Genomic DNA, 22363 nt, shown 5'->3' on the forward strand with positions numbered 1-22363 from the left:
AGTACTAAAATGAAAGATAGCTGTCTCCACAATATATCAAAAAAAAAAAAAAAAAAAAAAAAAAAAAAAAAAAAAAAAAATCAAAATTGAAGGGGAAAAAGGTATTACATTGTCACAAGAATCTCATCAGCACTTCAAATAACACAACACAAAGGCTTTTCATGGGGTTCATGCAAAGATCTGACAAAATGGTCACAACATCTCTCAAAAAGGGATGCTAGCCACCTCTCTCAGTGTGGATGCCAAAGAATATTTTCTTTCTACTCAACCCTCAGAAAGTGCTAATGTTGGAGGTTCAGGAGATGTGGTTGATGGGAAACTCTCTCCCAGGAAAATCCTCTTGGCAATGTTCCTTAAAAAGATGAAGTGGTAGTAATTGTCCTGTTTCTCTTTGAGACTCCAGGGAATGAGTCAGTTCTGCATATGGCAAAAGGTCAGATAAGACTGGTAAATTTTCAATCTCTGGAGGGTAACTTTTTTTTTTTTAATATCACTCTCTTTGAATATATTTTAACACATAACCTATTCAATGTGTATACTGTTTAGAAGAATATATTTGTGTGTTACAGCTTCAATCACTCAAGGGGTTAGACATAGGGCATGGTGATCACTTAGGCTGTCATTGTACCTTTTCTGAAAAAACAAAACAGAAAGTTGCATAAATTCAGGTTCTAAGGCTATCTGTGTTTCAAATAAATAAAAAATAAATTAATATTACTCAAAACCCAACTTTCCAAGGATTTCTCAATTTCATCTGCATGCCAATTATTGAATGTTTCAGGATGACATGTTCTCAGATGTATATATTATCAATCTGTAAATTATTTGACAAAAATAATTTAAATCTGATGAATTTCTTGTGGTATATATAGTGTTAAGCTACACCAGGACAGGCAACCACAATGGTCTCTAATATTTTCCCATGGGCAGCATTGTTCTGAGGATTATTAGAGTTGAACTGAATCACGTGGTATTAAGAGTCACATAGTGACACAATCCAGATGATTTTGACTGTCACTGACAACCTTGAAGCCATAGTTTCATTTGTTCTTGGTAGAACTTTTTCTCAATCTTCTTGAATTCAAGAGGAATCAGCCTTATCTCTCAGACCCCTAAAGCTTCTACAATTCTGTGTGGAGGCATTTTAATTTAAAATTACTGTTATGGCAGTAAAGCAGGAGATTTGAGCACAGTATTCCTTATTTTAGTTAACACAATTGTGTTCTAATACAGTGGTTCTAACATTTCTAGTACTACAGCACTATCATAAAATCCAAAGTATACTAATGCAGGTGGATTCACCTAGAGACAAAGAAATGATGTTCCACTAAGATCATAGGAAATACATGTTTTCCTATGGTCTTGTGTAAGCTGTTACAAGTTCATAATACCCCCAAAGGAGTTGCTATCTATAGGTTGAAAAATATTGGTCTAGTATTAATTTTATGTTACAAGTATGGAGAAAATAGTAATGGGTTCAACATGTTCTACGAGAGACATTTTCTACAGAGATGCAACACACATATCCATCCACCTATCCCAAGTTGAAACTGAAAACAACCAAGTCCAACTTGTTCAATCAATATTTATTACAGTTATATACAGGACTATGGGGAAGGAGTTGGTGATCAGAGCCCAAGGGACTCAAAGACACTTGCTATCCTGAAACTTGAAACCAGCATGATACAGATTTTGAATACACTGAGGGCAAACTGTATCTGTAGGAATACTGGCATGAAGAGCCTTGGTGGCTCAGTTTATCAAACCCTCTTTTAACAAATATGATTTTTCTGAGTTTCTTCATTTGAGTTAAACATACAGAATGCTATTGGTGTCACTATCTATTTTGAGAAGTGTATTATCCACCATAATCAGATTTCCTCTGTAATGGATTATTTCCGTCTCCACAAAAGTGTTACAGATTCTTGTGGCTTCTCTTCTTTGTCTTCATTATGGAACATTTGATAGTAAACATTTTGAAAATTTTTCTTCATTGTCACATTTTCAGTCATTCTCCAGCATAAATGCTTTATAGTTTCTATGATTTGAACACTACTTAAGTGCTTTCACAAGATCTTAATATTCATAATTAACTCTGGTGTGGAGCCTAAAGTGTTGCAAAGAATTCCACTTGGGTAAAATACATGCCACATGTTTTCCAGCAGAAACTACTTTTCAGGTAAAGCTCTTTCCTCATGTTACATTTGTGAGGTTTCTCTCCTGTACGAATTCTCTGATGTACTGTCAGAGATGAGCTAACAGTAAAGGATTTAAACATTTATATTTGAAAGGACACTCTCCTGTATATATTCTTTGATGTTTTAACATGATCTTTTTTGAAGGGTTTGTGTCATTTGTTTCATTTGTAAATATGCTCTAATGTGTGCATTTTCTGATGAGTCCTAAGACTACATTTATATCTAAAGAATTCATTACATTCATTACATTTGTAAGGTTTCTCTCCTGTATGAATTCTCTGATGAATACTAAGACTGTATTTATGAACAAAGCACTTGTCACATTCACTACATTTGTAAGGTTTCTCTCCTGTATGAATTCTCTGATGATTTCTAAGATCACCTTTGTGATTAAAGATTTTGTCACATCCACTACATCTATAAGGCTTCTCTTCTGTATGAATTATTTGATGAATACTAAGACTGCGTTTGTGGGTAAAGCATTTGTCACATTCACTACATTTGTAAGGCTTCTCTCCTGTATGAATTCTTTGATGACTTCTAAGACTGCGTTTGTGGGTAAAGCATTTATCACATGCACTACATTTATAAGGTTTCTCTCCTGTATGAATTCTCTGATGACTTCTAAGATCACCTCTGTGAGTGAAGCATTTTTCACATTTGCCACATTTATACGGTTTTTCCCCTGTATGAATTCTCTGATGAATAGTAAGACTACATTTTTGGGTAAAGCATTTGTCACATTCACTGCATTTATAAGGCTTCTCTCCTGTATGAATTCTCTGATGAATTATAAGATGGCCTTTCTGGGTAAAAGATTTGTCACATTCGATACATTTGTATGGTTTCTCTCCTGTATGAATTCTCTGATGAATTCTTAGGTCAGTTTTAAAGGTAAAGCATTTGTCACATTCAGTACATTTGTAAGGTTTCTCTCCTGTATGAATTTTCTTATGAGTACTATGACTGCATTTTTGGGAAAAGCATTTGTCACATTGACTACATCTGTAAGGTTTCTCTCCTGTATGAATTATCTGATGTTGTCTAAGCTTGCATTTCTTGGTGAAGCATCTGGAACATTCACTACATCTGTAAGGTTTCTTTCCACTATTGGTTTGTTTCAGCCCGAGTATTTGTTTAGAGTCAAAAACCTTATCAAGCACTGTCCCATTGTGTTCTTTCTTTCCTATGTGGATTCCTTGATTTAGACCAATGATAGAACACGAATTTAAACAGTTTACACAGTTTTTATATTTGCAAGGTTCTCTGGTGTTTCCAGTTTCATGTCTGTTTACATCTGATGACTTAACATGTGTATCCCTGAAGTTATCTTGGTAAAGTACACTTTGGGTGTATTCATAAATATCTTTGCCACGGTCATTACATTTACAAGACTTCTTTTGGATATTTACATGCTTGTGGAAAATATGCTGTGTGTCTTGATCCAAGACATTCTCATATTTAGAACACACACAATGATTCTCTGAAAAAAAAAAAAGGTGCAATTAGAGATGATAGGGATTGATGGATAAGTAAGACAATAGCCCATGTTTCCTGACATTTTCTAATATAATTTAGTGATTCTCAAGGATAGGGCTCAAAAGTAGTCTTTTTCACAATTATTTCATGGATGCTTAGAACAACCTTAAAGCTCATCTATTAACAAATGAAAGGAAATGATAACAGCCTCAAAACCCTTATATACACAGTGTATTTTGCAGAAGGTAGAAAAAAGCCTGACAGGAAATAACTTTGAGAAAGGAGCCCACTAAAATATCATGTCATCAACTATTTCTCTATTTTCTTGTTGAAGTTTTATGATAGTGACACTGTGTAAGTTTGGTCAGCTACAAATTCATTATGTAATTCACATTGGCATGGAATTCACAATACAAAGACCATCCTGTATCAGGACTAAACATAGAGATTACATGTAAAAATGTTGAGATAACAACAAAATTCTCAAACGAACAGCTCTTTTCCATTTAAAACAATCTCCATTTTAAAAATTCATAAATAAGTGAAAACTTTAATTCAATAGTAAAATTAAAATATTCCAATTATTATGTGTGTAGCAATATATTTTCTTACTGTGAATATTCAATTTTTTTTTTTTGGAAATCGGAAGTTTTGATTAAAAGTAGACAATAAGTTTGGAGAGACTACCGAGCATATAACACTGATTCCTCTTCAAAAGAATGTAGAGAAATGTAAAAGAAAAACAATGAAAAGTTTGTAACTAGAATTTCCTTCATTCTGGGAGTTTTTAGATTTTTCAGAGAGATAACATAAACACACAATAGGTAAATTCAAAAAATGTATCAGAAATTCTACAAGAAGAGTATTCTTACCCACAAAAAACAGATTGTTGTAATTCTCCAACATAACATCCATGTACAATGCTCTCTGAGCACAATCAAGACATTCCCATTCTTCCTGTGAGAAGTCCACAGCCACATCCTTGAATGTTAACTGACCCTGTAATGGAAAAATACCTGTTTCCTGGACAAAAGTGATTTCCTAGATAAAACCTCCTAAAGAATTCAAGATAATTTGTGATAAAGTTGAGTCATGATAAATATTTAAGGACAAACAACATCTTCTAGAAATGCTGTAAACATGTGTCATAAGGTATACATTGCTGCTCCTTCATAGGCAATTTATAGAAAGATATACTATATTGATTACATTCATAAGGTCTTCTGCTTAATTAACTTTCTAATATTTTCTAAGACATTAGCATCAGATGAAGGTTTTGCCACCATCACTTCATTTAAAAATCTGTCTGCACTTTGGGTTCTATAATCCAAAGTTGTTTCCCAGTGCACATATGGAACTACACAACAGATTTCTAATCCCAATTCTCTGAAATATGATGCACTCTCCTGAGCCCTACAGGCTGAAGGAATACACAGCACATATGCATATATTCGGCCTAATATACTAACAAACATTAAATAAAATTGAAAATTAATTTTAATAAATGATGCAAAATAGTCTTTATTGTATTTTCTATTTCTCTGAAACAGGATTACAGGATTGTAATCAGCAAAGTTTTAGGGAATATAACATACACATTTCTTGTCTAGATTGAGGACTGTAGCTTTATGAAGTATGGGTTGCTATGAAACAGAATCCCAGTGTCACATCACAGATGGTCAAATTCCAATGAGTAAAACTGTACTTCTAAATTTTACAGCTCCCACTCTATGGACACTTTATCAATCCTATCTGTAGTAGGGGCTCACATGACTCTATTTTAAAATTCTCAGTTGATATCCTGAGACCTAGGAACAATGCTGTACCCTTACTAGGCCAAAGATGTACAACACGAAATGCAGAATTATTGGATGAATTAAGAATCACATTTTTTTCTTTAAATATTAAATCAGTGAACCCAGTCAACATTCCAAAGGACACACAGAATGAAATAATTTATGAAGTTATTTTATGAGGCTATATTCATAACATCAAAAGAAAAAAGTCAGTATTAGACAGCATAGAATTATTGAAAGTTTTATCAAAGTTGACATATGCAGTACAGATAATATCAAGGTCATTAATTACATATTTTTTTTACTACATAATAATTAGTTATGTGTGTGTAAATAAATGGCACATGTGACAATGCATTCAACTTAAGTAGAATCATTTTTTGATCAAATTGAGTTTTTTAATTGAGAATTATAGTAATTCTTCTTGAATTTTAAAAACATTATTACTCATGAGATTAACTTAACTGAAAATTGTAATTTTAACTTTATCTTCTCTCTTTTTTTTTTTTTCCCTTTTTGAGACAGGGTTTCTCTGTGTAGCGCTGACTTTATCTTCTTTTGTTTCTACACACATTGTAGCTCACTATCATGTGTAACTTCAGTCCCAAGGGCTGGATGCTAAACTCAGGATTTGGGGGCATAAGGTATCATTCAATGGACATAAAAATATGAAGATAAACACTTAGGTATTCAAATAAAATATTATTGTAAAGAAATATTGCCACAGTCCTTCAGTTTTCCCCTATGTAATACATAGACTGGAGGAGAGAAAAACATAGGGTGGATGGAACATTCGTTTTGCTGAAGAAGAGAACAAATTAAGAGGGACATTCATGTATGCTTAAAATGTGATGGCTTATGCATAGTACCAAGATAATATTTTCCAGAAAATTCTTACTAATATATGGCATGTGCTGCAATATAAAGGCACACAGAGTAGTGCTTATATTACTCCTAAAAAATGAAACAAAAGGGAAGAAGAAAACAATCATCTGTATATTGAGAACTAAGCACACTGAGCACTAGGCAGTGTCTCTCCAGAGACAAAGATTTCAAGTGTCAACAAACCTAAGATGACTATGTGACATAAAATGCTGAAAAGAGATACTATAATACTACAATCTGCATCTCCTCACAAACACATCAATCCTATGGTAAGAGAAAGCCACATATTCCATTCATCATCTATGTCTCTAGGGAGCCAAAATGTTTTCTATCAAGTTTCATTCAAGACAGTGAAAAGTCTTCTAATTCCACAATTCCATAAATTCTATTCTTCCATACATTGCTCAGTAACATAAATGTCCATGTATTTGCAGATCTACATTCACAAGGTTGTTTCTGGAAACCTTGCCGCAGACCCTCTGGGCCCCTGTGTCTGGGTAGAATGGGTCTCTAGAGTAGGTGGGCAAAGCTTAGGATTTGACAAACAGACGCACATAGGAGAGGTGTTGAATCTGAATGTAATCTCTGGTCTAGCATTAGACTATTATATAATACAGCGAATTATCAGGAGCTACAAATCACAATAAGACAAGGTACACTGAAATTTACCAGATACAACAGAAAGGAATTTGCAGAAACTAGATAAATGTTTACAATAGAGATTACCAGCCCTGCCTAGGATCAGCCTAATGCCAGGCAAGAATTTCACACTTTAGTGTTAATAGCACCGGAGGGGGGGGAGGGGCGTTTAACTCTTGACAGGCCTCAAGAATAATGTAGTGTCACGGACTCCTAAATTCCTAGGCCTTGTAAAATCTTATCTTGTCTGGAAAATTCCCCATTTATCAGGATAGTATATCAACTTGCTCTTGGCATGGAATGTAGCCTGTAGTAAAGATTTCTATCTCAGTGAGATTCCCAGGCTCTTTCTGCAGATCAACTGGGATAATGGCCGTTTTATTGTAATGCTTAATTAGTTACTGAATAGGTTAAACTACCTTGCTGTAAACTGGGATCTTGGAACACTGGGAGAGGCTTTAGCTATGTCAGAATTCAATCTTAAAAGGCACTTATAATAGGGTAATGCTTAATAGAGGGCACGTGGATCCATACACTAGACTAACGTGGGAGTGGAAAATTAATTTTATGGTTTAAAGAGATTAAAGAGAGTGCCAGACTCCAAGAGGGAGTTTCCTTGAAACTCTTTTCCTCACAGCCAGCTTCCAAGCTTCCGCTTGTCAAACTGACCCAACTGGAGAACATGGCTTTTCGCCAGACTCCAGGAGGGAGCTTCCATGAAACTCTTTTCCTCACGGCCAGCTTCCAAGCATTCGCCTGTCAAACTGACTCCACCAGAGTACATAGCAAAACCTGACTATTCCTGAAATGCAGTTTAAGTGGCACAGGAGATCTGTCCCCAGAAATAATAAATGACACAAGTCTATCCAATGAAGAAATTAACCATCAATATATTCTTTGAGCATCAATTACAATACATTCTCTTTCAGAACTGCAGGCCATCGATCCTTGGACATTTATGTCCACACAGCATAAAATCCAGTAAAAATATAATTGGACATATCTGTACTTGTCCCATTATAAGTGAAAAAGAACTAAAGATATAATTTTGATTATTGGGGGAGAACAAAGATAAATGAGAAAAAACAAACACTATAGATAACATTACAAGTTGCGAATGGTTTAAAATAATGAAAGGATTTTCAAAAAAATCTGGACAGGACACTGACCTGGGGAGCATTTACCAGGGAAGCATTCATTCTTCTTACTGTTCTTCTCCAAGTTTCTGTCTCAGGAAAATAAACTGGAAGTCTTATTGAAATTTCACATCAAGGTTTCCAAAATTAAAAGCTAAAATTAATACAACTCTGTTATGGACAGTGGTAAAACATAAACACAAAAACCAAATGATACCAGAAATCTTGCCAACATTCCTAGAGACATATTTAATATGACAATAAAAGGACTACAATCTCAGTCATTTTTCAAACCTCAGCAGGTACCAGGCACAAATATAGAATATATGTATACCTGTTGCAAGAAAACTACTACTCGGGGTTATTACTGGGAACTTAGGATTCAAGAACTAGAATCCAAGGCAAATGGCTAGTAGGGCCCTAAGATGGATGCCTAGCATTAAATAAAGTTTCATTAGTTATCACACAAGAATATAACATCTGACCCATTGGTCATGTTTTATTTCAAGCTACATGGCAGATACAGTACATAGATTCTATCTGCAAATATCATGTTTTGTTCAAATTAATAAATCATCAGGTTGACTTACAGGTATTTTCATCATCATTTAACCTTTACATTGTTTGTGAGGTAAAAATCTGTATTTCCAATTTACTCTTCTTTCAATGTGGACCTCTTTTCTAAATCATATGTACACCACTTTGTGAGAATACTGTTAACTTCAAACAAACACAAATACATTTCTTGGCAGAACATTACAATTACATGTCTTTAAGTGGAATGTCCATGTGCTAACTGTTCTAAGACAGTGGTTCTCCACCTTTTTAATACAGTACCAGGAACTCTTAAATTATCTACATGTAGAAGTCCCACTTGTAGATTGATATGGGAGTGGTATATCAGTTTCTAAAACCATCAGTAATATGTGTAGTATAGAAGTCTTAGGTGTGACCTCTGTGAAAGGGTCAATTGACCTCCAAAGGGTCATGAGCCACAGGTTGAAAACAACTGTTCCAGCCAATGTCAAGGCAGAATCATCAAGAAGTTGGCATGGGAGAAACTCTCTGATGGTTGCTAAGTATGAAAGAATGTTCAGAGATAAAGTGAATCATTTCAGATTATGCCCTTGGGATGATTCATTCATTACGTCAGATCCGTCAAAATCCTATCACTGTTGAAAACATCTTCCTGGACATGCATGTCTATATCTTGGTATTGCTCCAGGCAGTTCTCAGGTTCCCAATTAGCAATAAATATGACTCCAGTGAGACCCTTCAGTTCCTGGCTATTAATGGATTTCATGTATGATGATAACCCTTGTAGTTCTACCTGAAAGTTAAGAATGTGTAAATGAGACTCCTGTCATTTATACCTATACCTATACATCCACATGCAAGTATACAAATATATGTATAGTTATATACATATATATAAGTTTGTGCATAAGTTTCAAAAATAAGGACTAATTATGAATATTGAAATACTATTACTATACAAAGTTGTCATGACCATATATATAGTATATATGCAGCTCTTTTTATGTATTAAGTTGACCTTATTTCTGTCATATCATATAGTTGTCTATACATTTAACAGATAGTTGGAAGGTCTCTTTCTATGCCACTGTTCAAGTAGTTTAGTGTGACAATGGGAAATAGCAGATGGATGACATGGTGTGGAGTCATACAAAATTAAAGAGAATTGAAAAGGAAAAAGATGATTTTTCTAGAGCCAAGTGAATATCAATGTTTTATGTCATAAAATCACGCCAGGCAATGAGCAAGTGCTGACACACAGTTTCTACGAACAGTGTCTGAGGACTGGACAGACTCAGCAATGAATTCTCCAGTTTGTTCAGAAAAACCTGCAATAGTGCTGCATGGAGAATATTGCACACAAAGCTGGCTTTACCTTGATATAAAAAGGAGACAAGTAAAAAAAAAAACATTTTCAAAAAAAAAATCATGGACTAGTTGAAAGGATGTACATTGACAAAGAGATTCTCTCTAATGGATCCAGAAAGGGAACTCAACTTGATTTTATGACAAGGATGCAAAACTGTTTCAGTACCCACATACCAAATAATTTAAGGCACAAAATATGTAAAAATCAGGGACAGAAGCCACACAACTATGTCAGTATATCCATGAAAGACATGGGGCAAAACAGCACATTGACTCAATATGAAAGCACTGAAGAAAGAATGTGAGAACAGAAGGAATATAACTCATCAAGATAGTAGCCAACAGCCTAAATCTGTCCTTACAAAATTTGAAGACAGATGTCATTATTGTACGATACAAAGCATGACAAGGATAGGTAGGCTATGCCTCAACACTAATTCATCACAGTGCAACAGTGCTTACAAAGAGAAAGTAAGACATATAACACTTTCAATGTGTTAAATAAGAGAATGAGGCAGATGTGTTTCCCCAAATTTAATAATTTGGGAAACATAATTCTTTAATTCAAAAGCTACAAATATTCCACAAGAAAGCTCAAATCTGATAATTCTTTTTTTTTTTTTTTTTGGTTTTTCGAGACAGGGTTTCTCTGTATAGCCCTGGCTGTCCTGGAACTCACTTTGTAGACCAGGCTGGTTTCAAACTCAGAAATCCGCCTGCCTCTGCCTCCNGAGTGCTGGGATTAAAGGTGTGCACCACCATGCCTGGCTGATAATACTCATAATAAGCTATATAAAGCTACAAGAAAATATCACTTGGTTTTATACATCCCCAGCAAAAATGCTGAGAAGTCAGCAGACTACTCATTGTCTAAAAATGTATTGGATATCCTGGTGTAGCATTTATATTGTTAAAAGGACTCTGTAGGTTGCTGGGCAAAGAGAATCATCTGTCGCTCTACTCAGATGCTGATTCCTAGTGCTGCAACACCATCCTCTCCAGCAAGGTATGCCCACCAGATGAATATGGCCAAGATTTTTGTAAATGACAGAAGCCTTTCTGGTTTGAACTAAGGTTAGCCCATAAAGAAAATTCATAGCTGGCACTAGGTGCCAGCTAAAAGTCAATGACTGGAAAAAAATCACAGGTCCAGGATGGGAATCTATGACTGATGTACTCCTACCTGCCAGAATACTGGAATTTCCTTGAAATTCTTTTACTTAAAACATAGCCTGGTGCTCCTGAAAGCCTAAATCAGACAAACATGGTTTGTAATAGGAAACTCATTTCAGAGACTGCTGGGAAGTAAGACTGAATGAAGTAGGGTGAAGGGGAAGGTTGTAAGAGCTTACGGAAGGGGAGTGAGTTATACAAATCCACTATTATATACCATGGTGGTTGGAACTATGAATACATGACAGTTTGGGATCCATCCAAAACCTGCCTCCAAATATAAATGAAATACAAGAAGGAGAGATGGGATGAAAACATGAGTAACAGAGTATGGGACAGAAAAGTCAAGAGAGGGTCTTTCCCAGGGGCCCTATGTGGCACTGTGTGTCTGTGCGGGGGGGGGCGGGGGTCACTTACTCATGAAAAAAATGCCTACACCCTTCTCTTGTGTTCAGAACAATGTAGCTGCCTAGGTGGAATGAGTGGGAGAGTGAGAATGTCATTCAATGTGTTGGGTTACAATGCACTTCACATTTGAACAGTAAAGAAGAGTTTGTTGGGTTTGACTTTGAGCACATTACCATGGAACCTTTAATCCAACTTATTGTATTAATGCAGGTGCTGGATAACAGCATTTTCCTATATTATAAATTATTCCACAATTAGGGTAGTTCCTCATAAAAGCTACTGCTATGTACCTAACCACATCATCAATATGATAACTCTTTTGTCACATTCCAATGGACATGGGATGTTCTCCACTCTGAATCCCATGTACACAAACAATTTTATTTATTATACACAGATTCATTCCTAACACTCCCAATGTTGATATACAGTATTAGCTGACCTGTCACATATCCAGGATCCATATTTAGTCTCACATTAGTTATAACTCTATATTCATTTCTGTACTGTTATTTTGACTGCTTTTCAATACCTCCAGATTGTTTACAGTTCCTTTTTTAAAGTAAGGTTTATTAATTTTAATTTTATTTGCAGGTGTATCTTTATGTTCATGTAGTGCTGAGGACCAGACTCATTTGAAGAGGGGTTCCTCAGGACGTGATGTATGGGAACAGTGGAAGAAAACAACTCAAAATCAGTGATGGCTGCAAGCTGACAGCTCTATTTTCTGTTCGAGATGGCCCTCTAGACAGCTCTTTGCCTGAGATAACTCTCTGTTCAAGAGGGCTCTCTGCTTGAGACAGCTTTCTTTTAAAAAAAACAAACAAACCCGAAACCCTAAAAGCTCTCTGGCTAGCTTATGGGTTATCTGACCAAAGTCAGAAATCCCACCAGAAAAAAATCAAAAAAGAGCTATGTTAGGTCTCAAAACAGTTCTCTCTAGGTAACTTTCTCTAGGCAGTTCTGTCCATGTAGCTCTCTCTTGCAGACCAAAGCCCAGTCTTTTATTTGCATGAGCTACTTCCTTAGGAATTTTAAAGGTGTGTACCACCATGCCTGGACCTAAACTTATTTTGTCTCAGGCTCCCCTGAAATTCAGAAATCTCCTGCCTTCAAACAATGAGCTTAACTGGGTGGGATCCCACCCCTGAGATCATCACCTCACTCCCTGCTCCTTTGATATTTGAACCATGAACACCCCAAACACCCCCCCACCTTTAACTATTTCTTCCTTTTACTGACTCATTAGTGCAGCTGCCTCTGTTCTTTCGAGTTCATGAAGCCCCTAATACAGTTCATATTTAAGCCTTAAATTGAGAAATCCTGTTCATATTTTCTTGAACTTGTGTTTTCGGAGTTCCTTCCCACAGCTTTAAGGGCTGTCCTGAAGGTCACAGCATTTAAAATTTTGCAGAGAAATATTAAACATATTCTCACCTCCTGGACTCATGATGTTTCTAATTATTATGAAATCATTAAACTTGGTAGGGAGAACATCCCCCATAACTTTGGCAGAGAGAACATTTCCCAAAGGAGGAACATGAAACAAAATATACAAACAAGCCCCATGCTTACAGCAATTGTCAGCACTTGTGGATGGCCATTCCTACTGGCTTTGCTCTAGGGACAGGAAACCATGTCACACCATCCCTTCCAAGGCCATACAGGACTCAGAAATGTAGGTCTCTGCATGCCATGTACACAGAGCCTACAGAAGGTCAAAGAGGGTTGGATGACATGTGGATAAATATAAAGTCCCAAGGGAAAAGAACCTGAAAACTGAAAGAACTACTGAGCTATATATATCTTGCTCTTAATTGTGCCTAATTACCTGCTATACAGACCTAAATTAAAGAACAGTGAGACAAACTTCATGGAGCACCAAGGACCTTTTCTTAGAGTGCCAGGTAACTGAAGACAATCAGACAGAAGTGAGGTAACAAAGACACATGGAAACGTTTGGCAACAAGAGACACTGGTTGGGATGGATACTTGTCCACAATTATTTGCCCCAGGGCTGAAAAAGGTGAAAAGCAGTCAATCTGAAGTAGTATGTACAAAGATAATAGTAAGGTCATGCAGATGCTTATATTGATACAAGAAGTTTCCTCTAACAGTGACTAAGGACTGCACAGAGTAGCATGGAATTCTCCTAATACTGTCAAAAGGAGAATATTTCCTAAAACACAAAGAAAAGGAACACTAGAAATTCATCATACAAAGGAGGCTTTACCTCAATTTCAAAAGCAGAGAGGTCAAACAATTATTTGCAAAAAAAAATCATCAACCAGTTGTCAGGATATACATAGACACATAGCTTGTCTATAAATTCCATGGAAATGGAAGGAAAGCTGAGTTAACACCAGAATGTAAAACTCTTTCAACACCTACAAACTAATGAATGTAAGAAACAAAACATGTAGAAGCAGTGAGAGAAGAAAAATGATATCAATAGATTCATGAAAGCCCTTTGTGTGTTAAGACATTTGCCTACTATAAAAATCTCAAGAATGTGAGAACAGAAGGAACATGCCTCCGAATATGAAGAAAAGGGAAGCACAGCTAAAGAAAACAGTACAGTAAAAAGGGCAATGGGAACTCTTCATCTCGACTCCGGACTAACAACACAGTGTTATAAGTGAGTACATATTTCAAGGACTGAGGAAAATTTCAAGGGGTCAATATAGCAGATTCAGGGAGCAAGTGGACCTTCTTGAGAAAAAAAAAAAAAAGCAAAGCAAAGATTAAATCACTCATACTGTCTACAAATATCTTGTACTCCCTGGTAGTAGCACTCATATTAGATATACTATAAGTTGGGGCAAAATTCTCACCTGTTAATCACTAAGAGCCCTGGATGGTAAAGAGACAGGAGACTGTAGCAAGGAATCCAGATATGCTAGAGGGATTGAGCAAGGGATGAGATGGGCCTCAAGTGATAATAGAAAGAGAACATGAATTTCATTTTGTCTGGTTTTATTTCATTAATGATTCTGGAACTTTTCAATGAGAAAACTGTAGATATGGTAACATGGATTTCTCATATTAGGCTGTACAGTAAGCAGTCAGTTGCTCTCATTTGATTATTTTTGAATCTCTGAAATAACTGTTGCTCATTGAAACAAAGTTTCTTTGACCCCAACTGAAAGTAGCAACACACTAGCTATGAATGTAGTAGAACGCATCAGATTTTCTTCTAAGTCCCATTACATTCCTTCTCATTAGCTTTTGGCCATGTTTCCTGGGTAACCCTTTGTTTTATTTTGTCTTTTAAAAATTGTGAATATGGAGATATGAAGAAGCATTATGGAACTGTAACTGGGTAACTGGAGCTGAAGAAGATGTGGTGAATTTGATCAAACACATGATGCATTCATAACTGAAATTCTCCAAACAATAAAAACCAATGTTTATCACTGACTTGACATTTATTTCTTCAGTTTGGTCATTGGTAATCATTTATCCAGGCTCCATACTTAACTCGCATGCTAGCAGACACCTCCAAATTCTTTCCTGTGCTGTTTAACTTGAATCATTATGTACCTCCAGATTGCTACTGTTTCTTTTTCTTAAGATTTATGTATTTTAATTTGATGTGTATGGGTATTTGCCTGTAGGTAAGTGTGCATTTCTTAGCAGTGACTGTAGTGGCCATAAGAGGTCACTACATCCTTTAGAATCTGAGTTACAGAAGAGTGTTATAGCCCCATGATTATATTTGGAACTGATCCTGGATACTGCAAGAACAACAAGTGTTCTTAAATGCTGGGTCAACTCTATAGCTCGTTCATTGTTCCTTAATTAGGTATTGTGGAGACTTAAATCAATGAACAGTGAGAGAATTCATAGGCTACTTTCTTAAAGCATAACCCTGAATGCCAGCTCATAAAATTTGATAATAATAGGCAATGGTTCTAATAGACATATGTCCATAATAATGTGGCTGAGGGCTTCTAGTGTAATAAGTCAGTCAATGTAAAACAGTAATTAGAAAGGTATTAGTAAGTTTGTGTAGAAGTTCATGAAATAAAGACTCAAAGACATTCCAATGAGTCAAGGACACCGACTTGGTTCTGTGAAGAGACAAATTATCTGAGGAAGAATTTTCCCCTACCCCAGACTAAAAAAGTGGATTCCCAATAAATAGAGGTAGAGCTGAAGCTGGAACATTGTAATGTATGCCAATGACATCAGTGATACATTATGGAGTGCTGTGGAAAGTTACACACACACACACACACACACACACACACACACACACACACGGAGGGCGGGGAGCCAACTGGAGAAATAGGCAAGCTCTTAGAAACAACAAAACAATTCAACCTTTAAGTTATAAACCTAGAAAAGGCATTAAGCATGGTGAGGCTGATGGAGGAAGCATCTGCTCTACCAATGTCTGAGGAATCGACAGATTTAGCACAGAATTCTCCTTTTCTTTAGACAAATCTTATACTAGTAACACAAGCAGAATTATCAGGGTCAGGTAACCAGCACCTGGCTAGGGACCAGGTTGGAATGGTGGATTTTCTTATGACCTAGGCCTGGATCTAGCAGTTCTCCTAGACCTGACAATTGGTTCCAGTCATGTGGATCCCCTAAACACTTTCAAGCCAGGTGCTTTTTCTTCCTTAATTACTTTTGTAGAGTCTGCCCAGCTATTTTCTTTTCCCTGTCACTCTCCTAGTTCCTGAGATTTAACCCTGCCCCGTAGAGAAAAGTCCTTCCCACTCATTATCAGGCCTCCTGCCACACAACTACAGCTTTCTGGACAGCTTTCCGGCTATGCTGAACCCACTCTATACAGCATTCCCAGCCTACACTTGCTACCAGCCTACACCTGAAGCGGATCGAGCAGGATGCTGCTGCACCTGATATCTGAGCACCATAGTGAGTTCTGAACCCCTCAGATAAAAAGATAGGCAGCTGAAGTTCTAAGCTAGGAATACAAGCCTCCTGAGCTAAAAAAAACCACACAGCAAAAGACAACCAAAATTCTAAATTCAGATTTCTTTTGTTCCCATTCCTAACACAGAATACTAAAAATAAAACAAGATGTACTGGAATCAAATGATAACCATGGCAGTATCCCCTAAAAAGAACAACTTAAGAGATATCCAAAATTCAAACCTCTGAGTCATGAAGAACATAACTGCAAGCAAAATGACTGATTGGAACAAAACCATGAGCACACGGCTGAAGGAAGTAGGGATAATGAAGGATAAGAAAACTGACTTGAAGTAAATAGGCAAAAACACTGAAAGGAAATCCAAACTGAGATGAAACAAGATATGAAAAATATAAAGAGATAAGGAAAGGAATAGAATACCAGGTTTGAAAACAAGATAGAAAAGCAGAAAGATTCAGTCAAAAAAATGATTAATTAAAATAAAATGTTCCATGAAAATAGCACTTGTTGAAGTAAGTTGCAATTCCAGCTGCGCTTTCTTCACTTGTATGAAATACCTTAAATTTCTGACAGAGTAATTTATTCTGAAGAGCCTTCCGGGGAAGCTGAATTCCTTCTCTGTGAAAATTAAGTAACACTAAAAACACCTTTTTTTATTCTTCCCTCACAGACATTCACTACTACAAGTAAAATATGTTAGCAATATTGACTTAGAGGAAGATATTTCAGAAATTCAGGATTTTAATAGAATATAGGTGTCTCAAGAGTCAGTGGTTTCTCAGCCCACTGCCCACAGCCTAAGGGTGAATTCATCCTGCCCTGTACCACTTTCACCACTAGATGTTGAGATTGTGGTTGTGCAGTCAGAAACAAGTTTGTCTTCTTGGAAGCACACTAAATTTGCTCTAATAGGAAGGACAGAAAAATCCACTTTTAAAACTCAAAGTTTTGTGTAAAAGCTTGTGGCTGTCTAAGATGCCAAATAACAGTGTATTTTGTCACATCCTTAAAGAATTCAGTTACACAATGGTTAAAAAACACATGGAAAGTGAATAACTCTATTGAATGGAAACGGGTCAAGACAGAAGAAAGAAACTAAATGGAGAGATTTCTTCCTAGCAACTTACCACCACTACTGAAAACTCTCTCTCACACAAAAATAATCACATCCAAGAATGTAGACAGTAAGAAATTATAAAATGCAGGACTGAAATTGATAAAACAGACATGTAGAGAAGAAGACTATGAATCAGTGAAGACAAAAAATTGGTTCTGTAACAAAAATCAACAGGATAGATAAACCCCTACCCAAACCAAAAGGTAGAGAAAGAATAGAGACAAAATGGAGACAAAACCACAGACACCAAGGAAATCCAGAGAATCATAAGACATACTTAAAAAAACCCCTCCTCCAACAAACTGGAAACATATAAATGAAATGGATAACTTTTATGCATAGGTACCACATTCCAAAGTGAATAAAACGTTTGATAAGGAAAAATACACATATTTAATCCATATCGAAATAGAAGCAGTCATTAAGTCCTCACCCCGGGAGAAAAAAGTTCAGGGCAAGATGGTTTCAGCTTAAAATCCCATTACTTTCAAAGAACAATTAAAATTAATACTCTTCAAACTATTCCATGAGACAAAAACAGAAAGAACATTGCCTAATTCTTTTTATGAGACCACAATTACCCTGATACCCAAAACACATAAAGACACAATTACATAAAGACCATTACAGACCAATTACTCTTATTAACATACTTGCAAAAATGGTCATAAAATACTTGCAAAGAGAATCTAAGAACACATCAAAATATCAACAAACACGACCTATAGGTTTTGTCCTGGACATGTAGGTGGAGCTTAATAGAGAAAACACAATAAATACAAAATAAAGTGAAAGAAAAAAAATGCCATGATCTTCGTATTCTACATAGAAATGGTTTGCGACAAAATATAACACCCTTTAACCATAAAATTCCTGGAGATATAAGAGACACATGGATATACCTAAATATAATACAGGCAATTTACAGGACGTCTTGAAGGAAGAAATGAACAGAAATTCAAAGCAATTGTACTAAAATCAGAAACAAGAAGAGGTTGTCTACTCTCTCCATATCTATTCAACATAGTACTTGCAGTCTTAGTATGAGCAATAAGACAATGAAGATCAAGATACAACTTGGAAAGAAGTCAAAGTATCCATATTTACAAATAATATGGAGGTATCCATAAATGACCAAAGAGCCCCACCAGGGAACTTCTATATCTGAAAATCACTTTTCAAAAAGTTGCTGAAAACAAAATTAATGCATAAAACTCAAAAGGTCTACACACACAAAAAAAAAAAATCAGGAAAAGAACAGCTTTTACAATATCCTTGAATAAAATAAAATACGTTGGTTGTACGTGTATGCTAGAAACTGAAAGACTTAAATGATAAAATCTTTAATTCTTTGAAGAAAGAGATTGAAGAAGATATTAGAAGGTGGAAAGATCTCCCATGCTCAGGGATAAGGAGAATTAACATAGTGAACATGGCCATCCTACCAAAAGAAATAGAGATTTCAATGCATTCCTCATATAAATTTGAACATAGTTTCCACAGATCTTAAATGGGTAATTTCACCATTATATACTCAAACAAACAAACAAACAAACAAACACCAAAAAGAAAAAAACAAAACTAAAAAACCACAGAATAGCAACAAAAATCCTGAATGATAACAGAAATCCTGGGGGTCTCACAGTTTGCAATTTCAAGTTTCCTACAGAACTACAGTATAAAAACCTCATAGTATGGCATAAAAATAGATACCCTGATCAATGAAATTGAATTGAAGGCCAACACATAAATACATATTGGACATATGATTTTTGATTTAAAAAAAAAAGCCAGAAATACATACTGAAAAAGGATAGTATCTTCAAAACATGGTGCTGGTCTAACTGGATGTCTGCATCTAGAAGAACACAAATGGAACCATATTTGTCACCCAGCACAAAACTCAGGTGCCAGTGGATAAAAGACCTCAATATAAAACCAGACACACTGATAGAAGAAAGAGTGGGAAAAAGAACTGATATGTTGTCACAGGAGACGTTATTAAAAACAACAACAAGCAAATAAACAAAAAACCCACCAGTACCACAATCACTAAGGACAACAATTAATAAATGGGATCTCATGAAACTGAAGTTTCTTTAAGGCACAGGACCCCATCATTTGGATAAAGCAGCAGCCTATACAATGGGAAAAAATTACCAATTCCACATTTAATAGGGAATGCACAAAATATATTAACAACTCAAGAAACTAGATGTGAAAAAAAACCCAAAACAACCAAATAATCAAAATTTTAAAAGTCATAAAATCTAAACAGATTTCTAGATGGAGGAAACTCAAATGGCTAAGAAACCCTTAATAAAAGGTTCAACACCCTTTGCTTTTAGGGAACTGCAAATCAAAACTACTTTGAGATTCATTCCATCTTATACTTGTTGGAATGGGTAACATCAATAACAACAGTGACAGCTCAAGTTGGAGAGGATGTGGAACAATAAAAAAATTTCTCCATTGCTGGTGGGACTGCAAAATTCTAGTCACTATGGAAATCAGTGTGGCAGTTCCTCAAACTGAAGGGAATAAAACTACTTCAAGATTCAGCCATTCCTGTAACTCTAGGGCATATAGCCAAAGGACACTCCAACCTTCCAAGGATCCTTGTTCAACCACACTCATTGTAGCTTTATTTATAATAGCCAGAAACTGGAAACAACAAAGATGTCCAGGAACAAAACAATGAATAAAGCAAATGTGATACATTTACACAATGGAGCATTATGCATGTGTTTTTTTTTTAAAGATATAATGTGAAGGGTGTTGGTTTCCTAACTTCTTTCTCAGCCCATGTATTATCTGTATATAGAAAGGCAGTTGATTTCTTTCAGTTAATTTTATACCCAGCCACAATGCAGAAGTTGTTTATCAACTTTAGGAGTTCACTGGTAGAATTTTGGGGGTCATTAATGGATACTATCATACCATCTGCAAATAGTGATACCTTGACTTCTTCCTTTCCAATTTGTATCTCCTTGATCTTCTATTGATGTCTTACTGCTCTAGCTAGAACTTCAAGTATTATGTGGAACAGACAGAGAACAAGTGGGCAGTGTCGTCTTGTCCCTGATTTTAGTGAGATTGCTTCAAAATTCCCTCCACTTAATTTGATGTTGGCTATTGGTTTATTGTATATTGCTTTAATTATGTTTAGGTATCTGCCTTAATTCCTGATTGCTCCAAGTCTTTTACCATGAAGGGGTATTGTATTTTGTCAAAGAATTGTTCAGCATCTAAAGAGATGATCATATCATGTTTTCCTTTGAGTTTGTTTACATAGTAGATGATGTTCATGGATTTTTGTACAATGAACCATCCCTGTATCCCCGGGGAGAAGCCTACTTAATCATGGTGAATAATCATTTTGATGTGTTTATGACAATTTTTCTATCTTTGTGTCAATGTTCATAAGCAAAATTGGTCTGAAGTTCTCTTTCTTTGTGTGGTTAAGGTATCAGAGTAACTGTGACCTCACAGAATGAATTAGGTAGTGTTCCTTCTGTATCTATTTTGTGCAATAGTTTAAGGAACACTGGTATTAGCTCTTCTTTGAAGGCCAGGTAGAATTCTGCACTAAAACCATCTGGCCCTGGGCTTTTTTGGGTGGGTAGGATTTGAAAACTGCTTCTACTTCCTTAGGGGTTATGGGACTATTTAGTTTACCTGATCTGTATTTAACTTTGGTATGTAGTATCTGTCTTGAAAATCATCCATTTCATCTAGATTTTCCAGTTTTGTAGAGTATAGGCTTTTGTAGTAAGAATATTTTATCAGTTTCTGTTGTTATCTCTCCCTTTGCACTTCTGATTTTGTTAACAAGGCCTTTGTTGACATGGCCTCCAGGAGAGATAGGGATATGCCCTGGTACTTTGTTGTACAGGGGGAAACCCTGTTTCGAGATCAATGTCAGATGCAGGCTAGGAAAAATGAATTATATAATCAACAAATAGGATTACCACAAGCCCCTCACCCCCTTTCAATTAGTAAACTGGAATTATGACCAGCTGTTCAGCCAGGGTGACTTCTCCACAGAGATTTACAGGCATTACTCCTTGCCAGCTGCTATGAGTAGGCTCACTTATACACACTCTAGGCCTGGGACCATTTAGGCCCCTTGTCCATAGGGCCTGGAGAGGCTGGTTCACTAATGTTCCTAAAAAAAAAAAATTCATCTGAGACTCTCCTGGATACTATTATGAGGGTGGTAGCCAGTTTAGACAGAAAAATAACAGATGCTAGAGCCAACAGATGCTCCTAAAAAGGCTTATCTAGGAAAAAGTTAAGCACGAACAAACATATGTACAGAAAAATCACAGACCAGCTGCCATTTTACAGATATGAGTACTGTTTCTTAAGTTATACTGAAATGGTAGGAAAGCTGAATTCATACCAAGAGTATAAGACTGTTTCAACATTTACAACTAATTGATGTCAGAGACCCAAGATGTAGATGCAGTAGGAGAAGAAAAATGACTATGTCAATAGATACATGAAAGCCTTGTGATAAAATATGACATATTCAGTACAACAGCTCCAAAGAATGTGAGGACAGAAGGAACATACCTCAGAATAATAAAGACAAAGAGACACAAAGTTAAAACAAAAAGTACAAAAAAAAAAAAAAAAAAAAAGGAAACTGTGATTATTCTACTCCAACCAGGAATAACTTAACACACTACATCATTTAGTCCACAATTCAAGAG

General features: G+C 35.9%; 1 protein-coding gene across 8 annotated transcripts in view; it reads right to left on the minus strand.

Moving 5' to 3' along the window:
- Positions 1-1565: 1565 nt before the first annotated feature.
- Positions 1566-22363, minus strand: part of LOC110288081 (zinc finger protein 501-like) — a 24174-nt gene continuing 3376 nt past the window's right edge. For 2 of the 8 annotated variants that reach the window (XM_029473800.1, XM_029473801.1), the window contains exons 4-7: positions 19450-19503; positions 8167-8222; positions 4550-4676; positions 1566-3681 (exon numbers count right to left, since the gene is read on the minus strand). In XM_029473800.1, the coding sequence (XP_029329660.1) occupies positions 2360-3681; positions 4550-4676; positions 8167-8222; positions 19450-19503 (1559 nt within the window). In that variant the 3' untranslated portion in view covers positions 1566-2359. Of the gene's footprint in view, positions 3682-4549; positions 4677-8166; positions 8288-19449; positions 19504-22363 lie in introns of those variants that run through there. The other 6 variants (XM_029473806.1, XM_021154531.2, XM_029473803.1 and 3 more) reach the window with 6 other exon arrangements.

Source organism: Mus caroli, unplaced genomic scaffold (assembly GCF_900094665.2).
Source record: "Mus caroli unplaced genomic scaffold, CAROLI_EIJ_v1.1 scaffold_5629_1, whole genome shotgun sequence".
Classification (NCBI taxonomy): domain Eukaryota; kingdom Metazoa; phylum Chordata; class Mammalia; order Rodentia; family Muridae; genus Mus; species Mus caroli.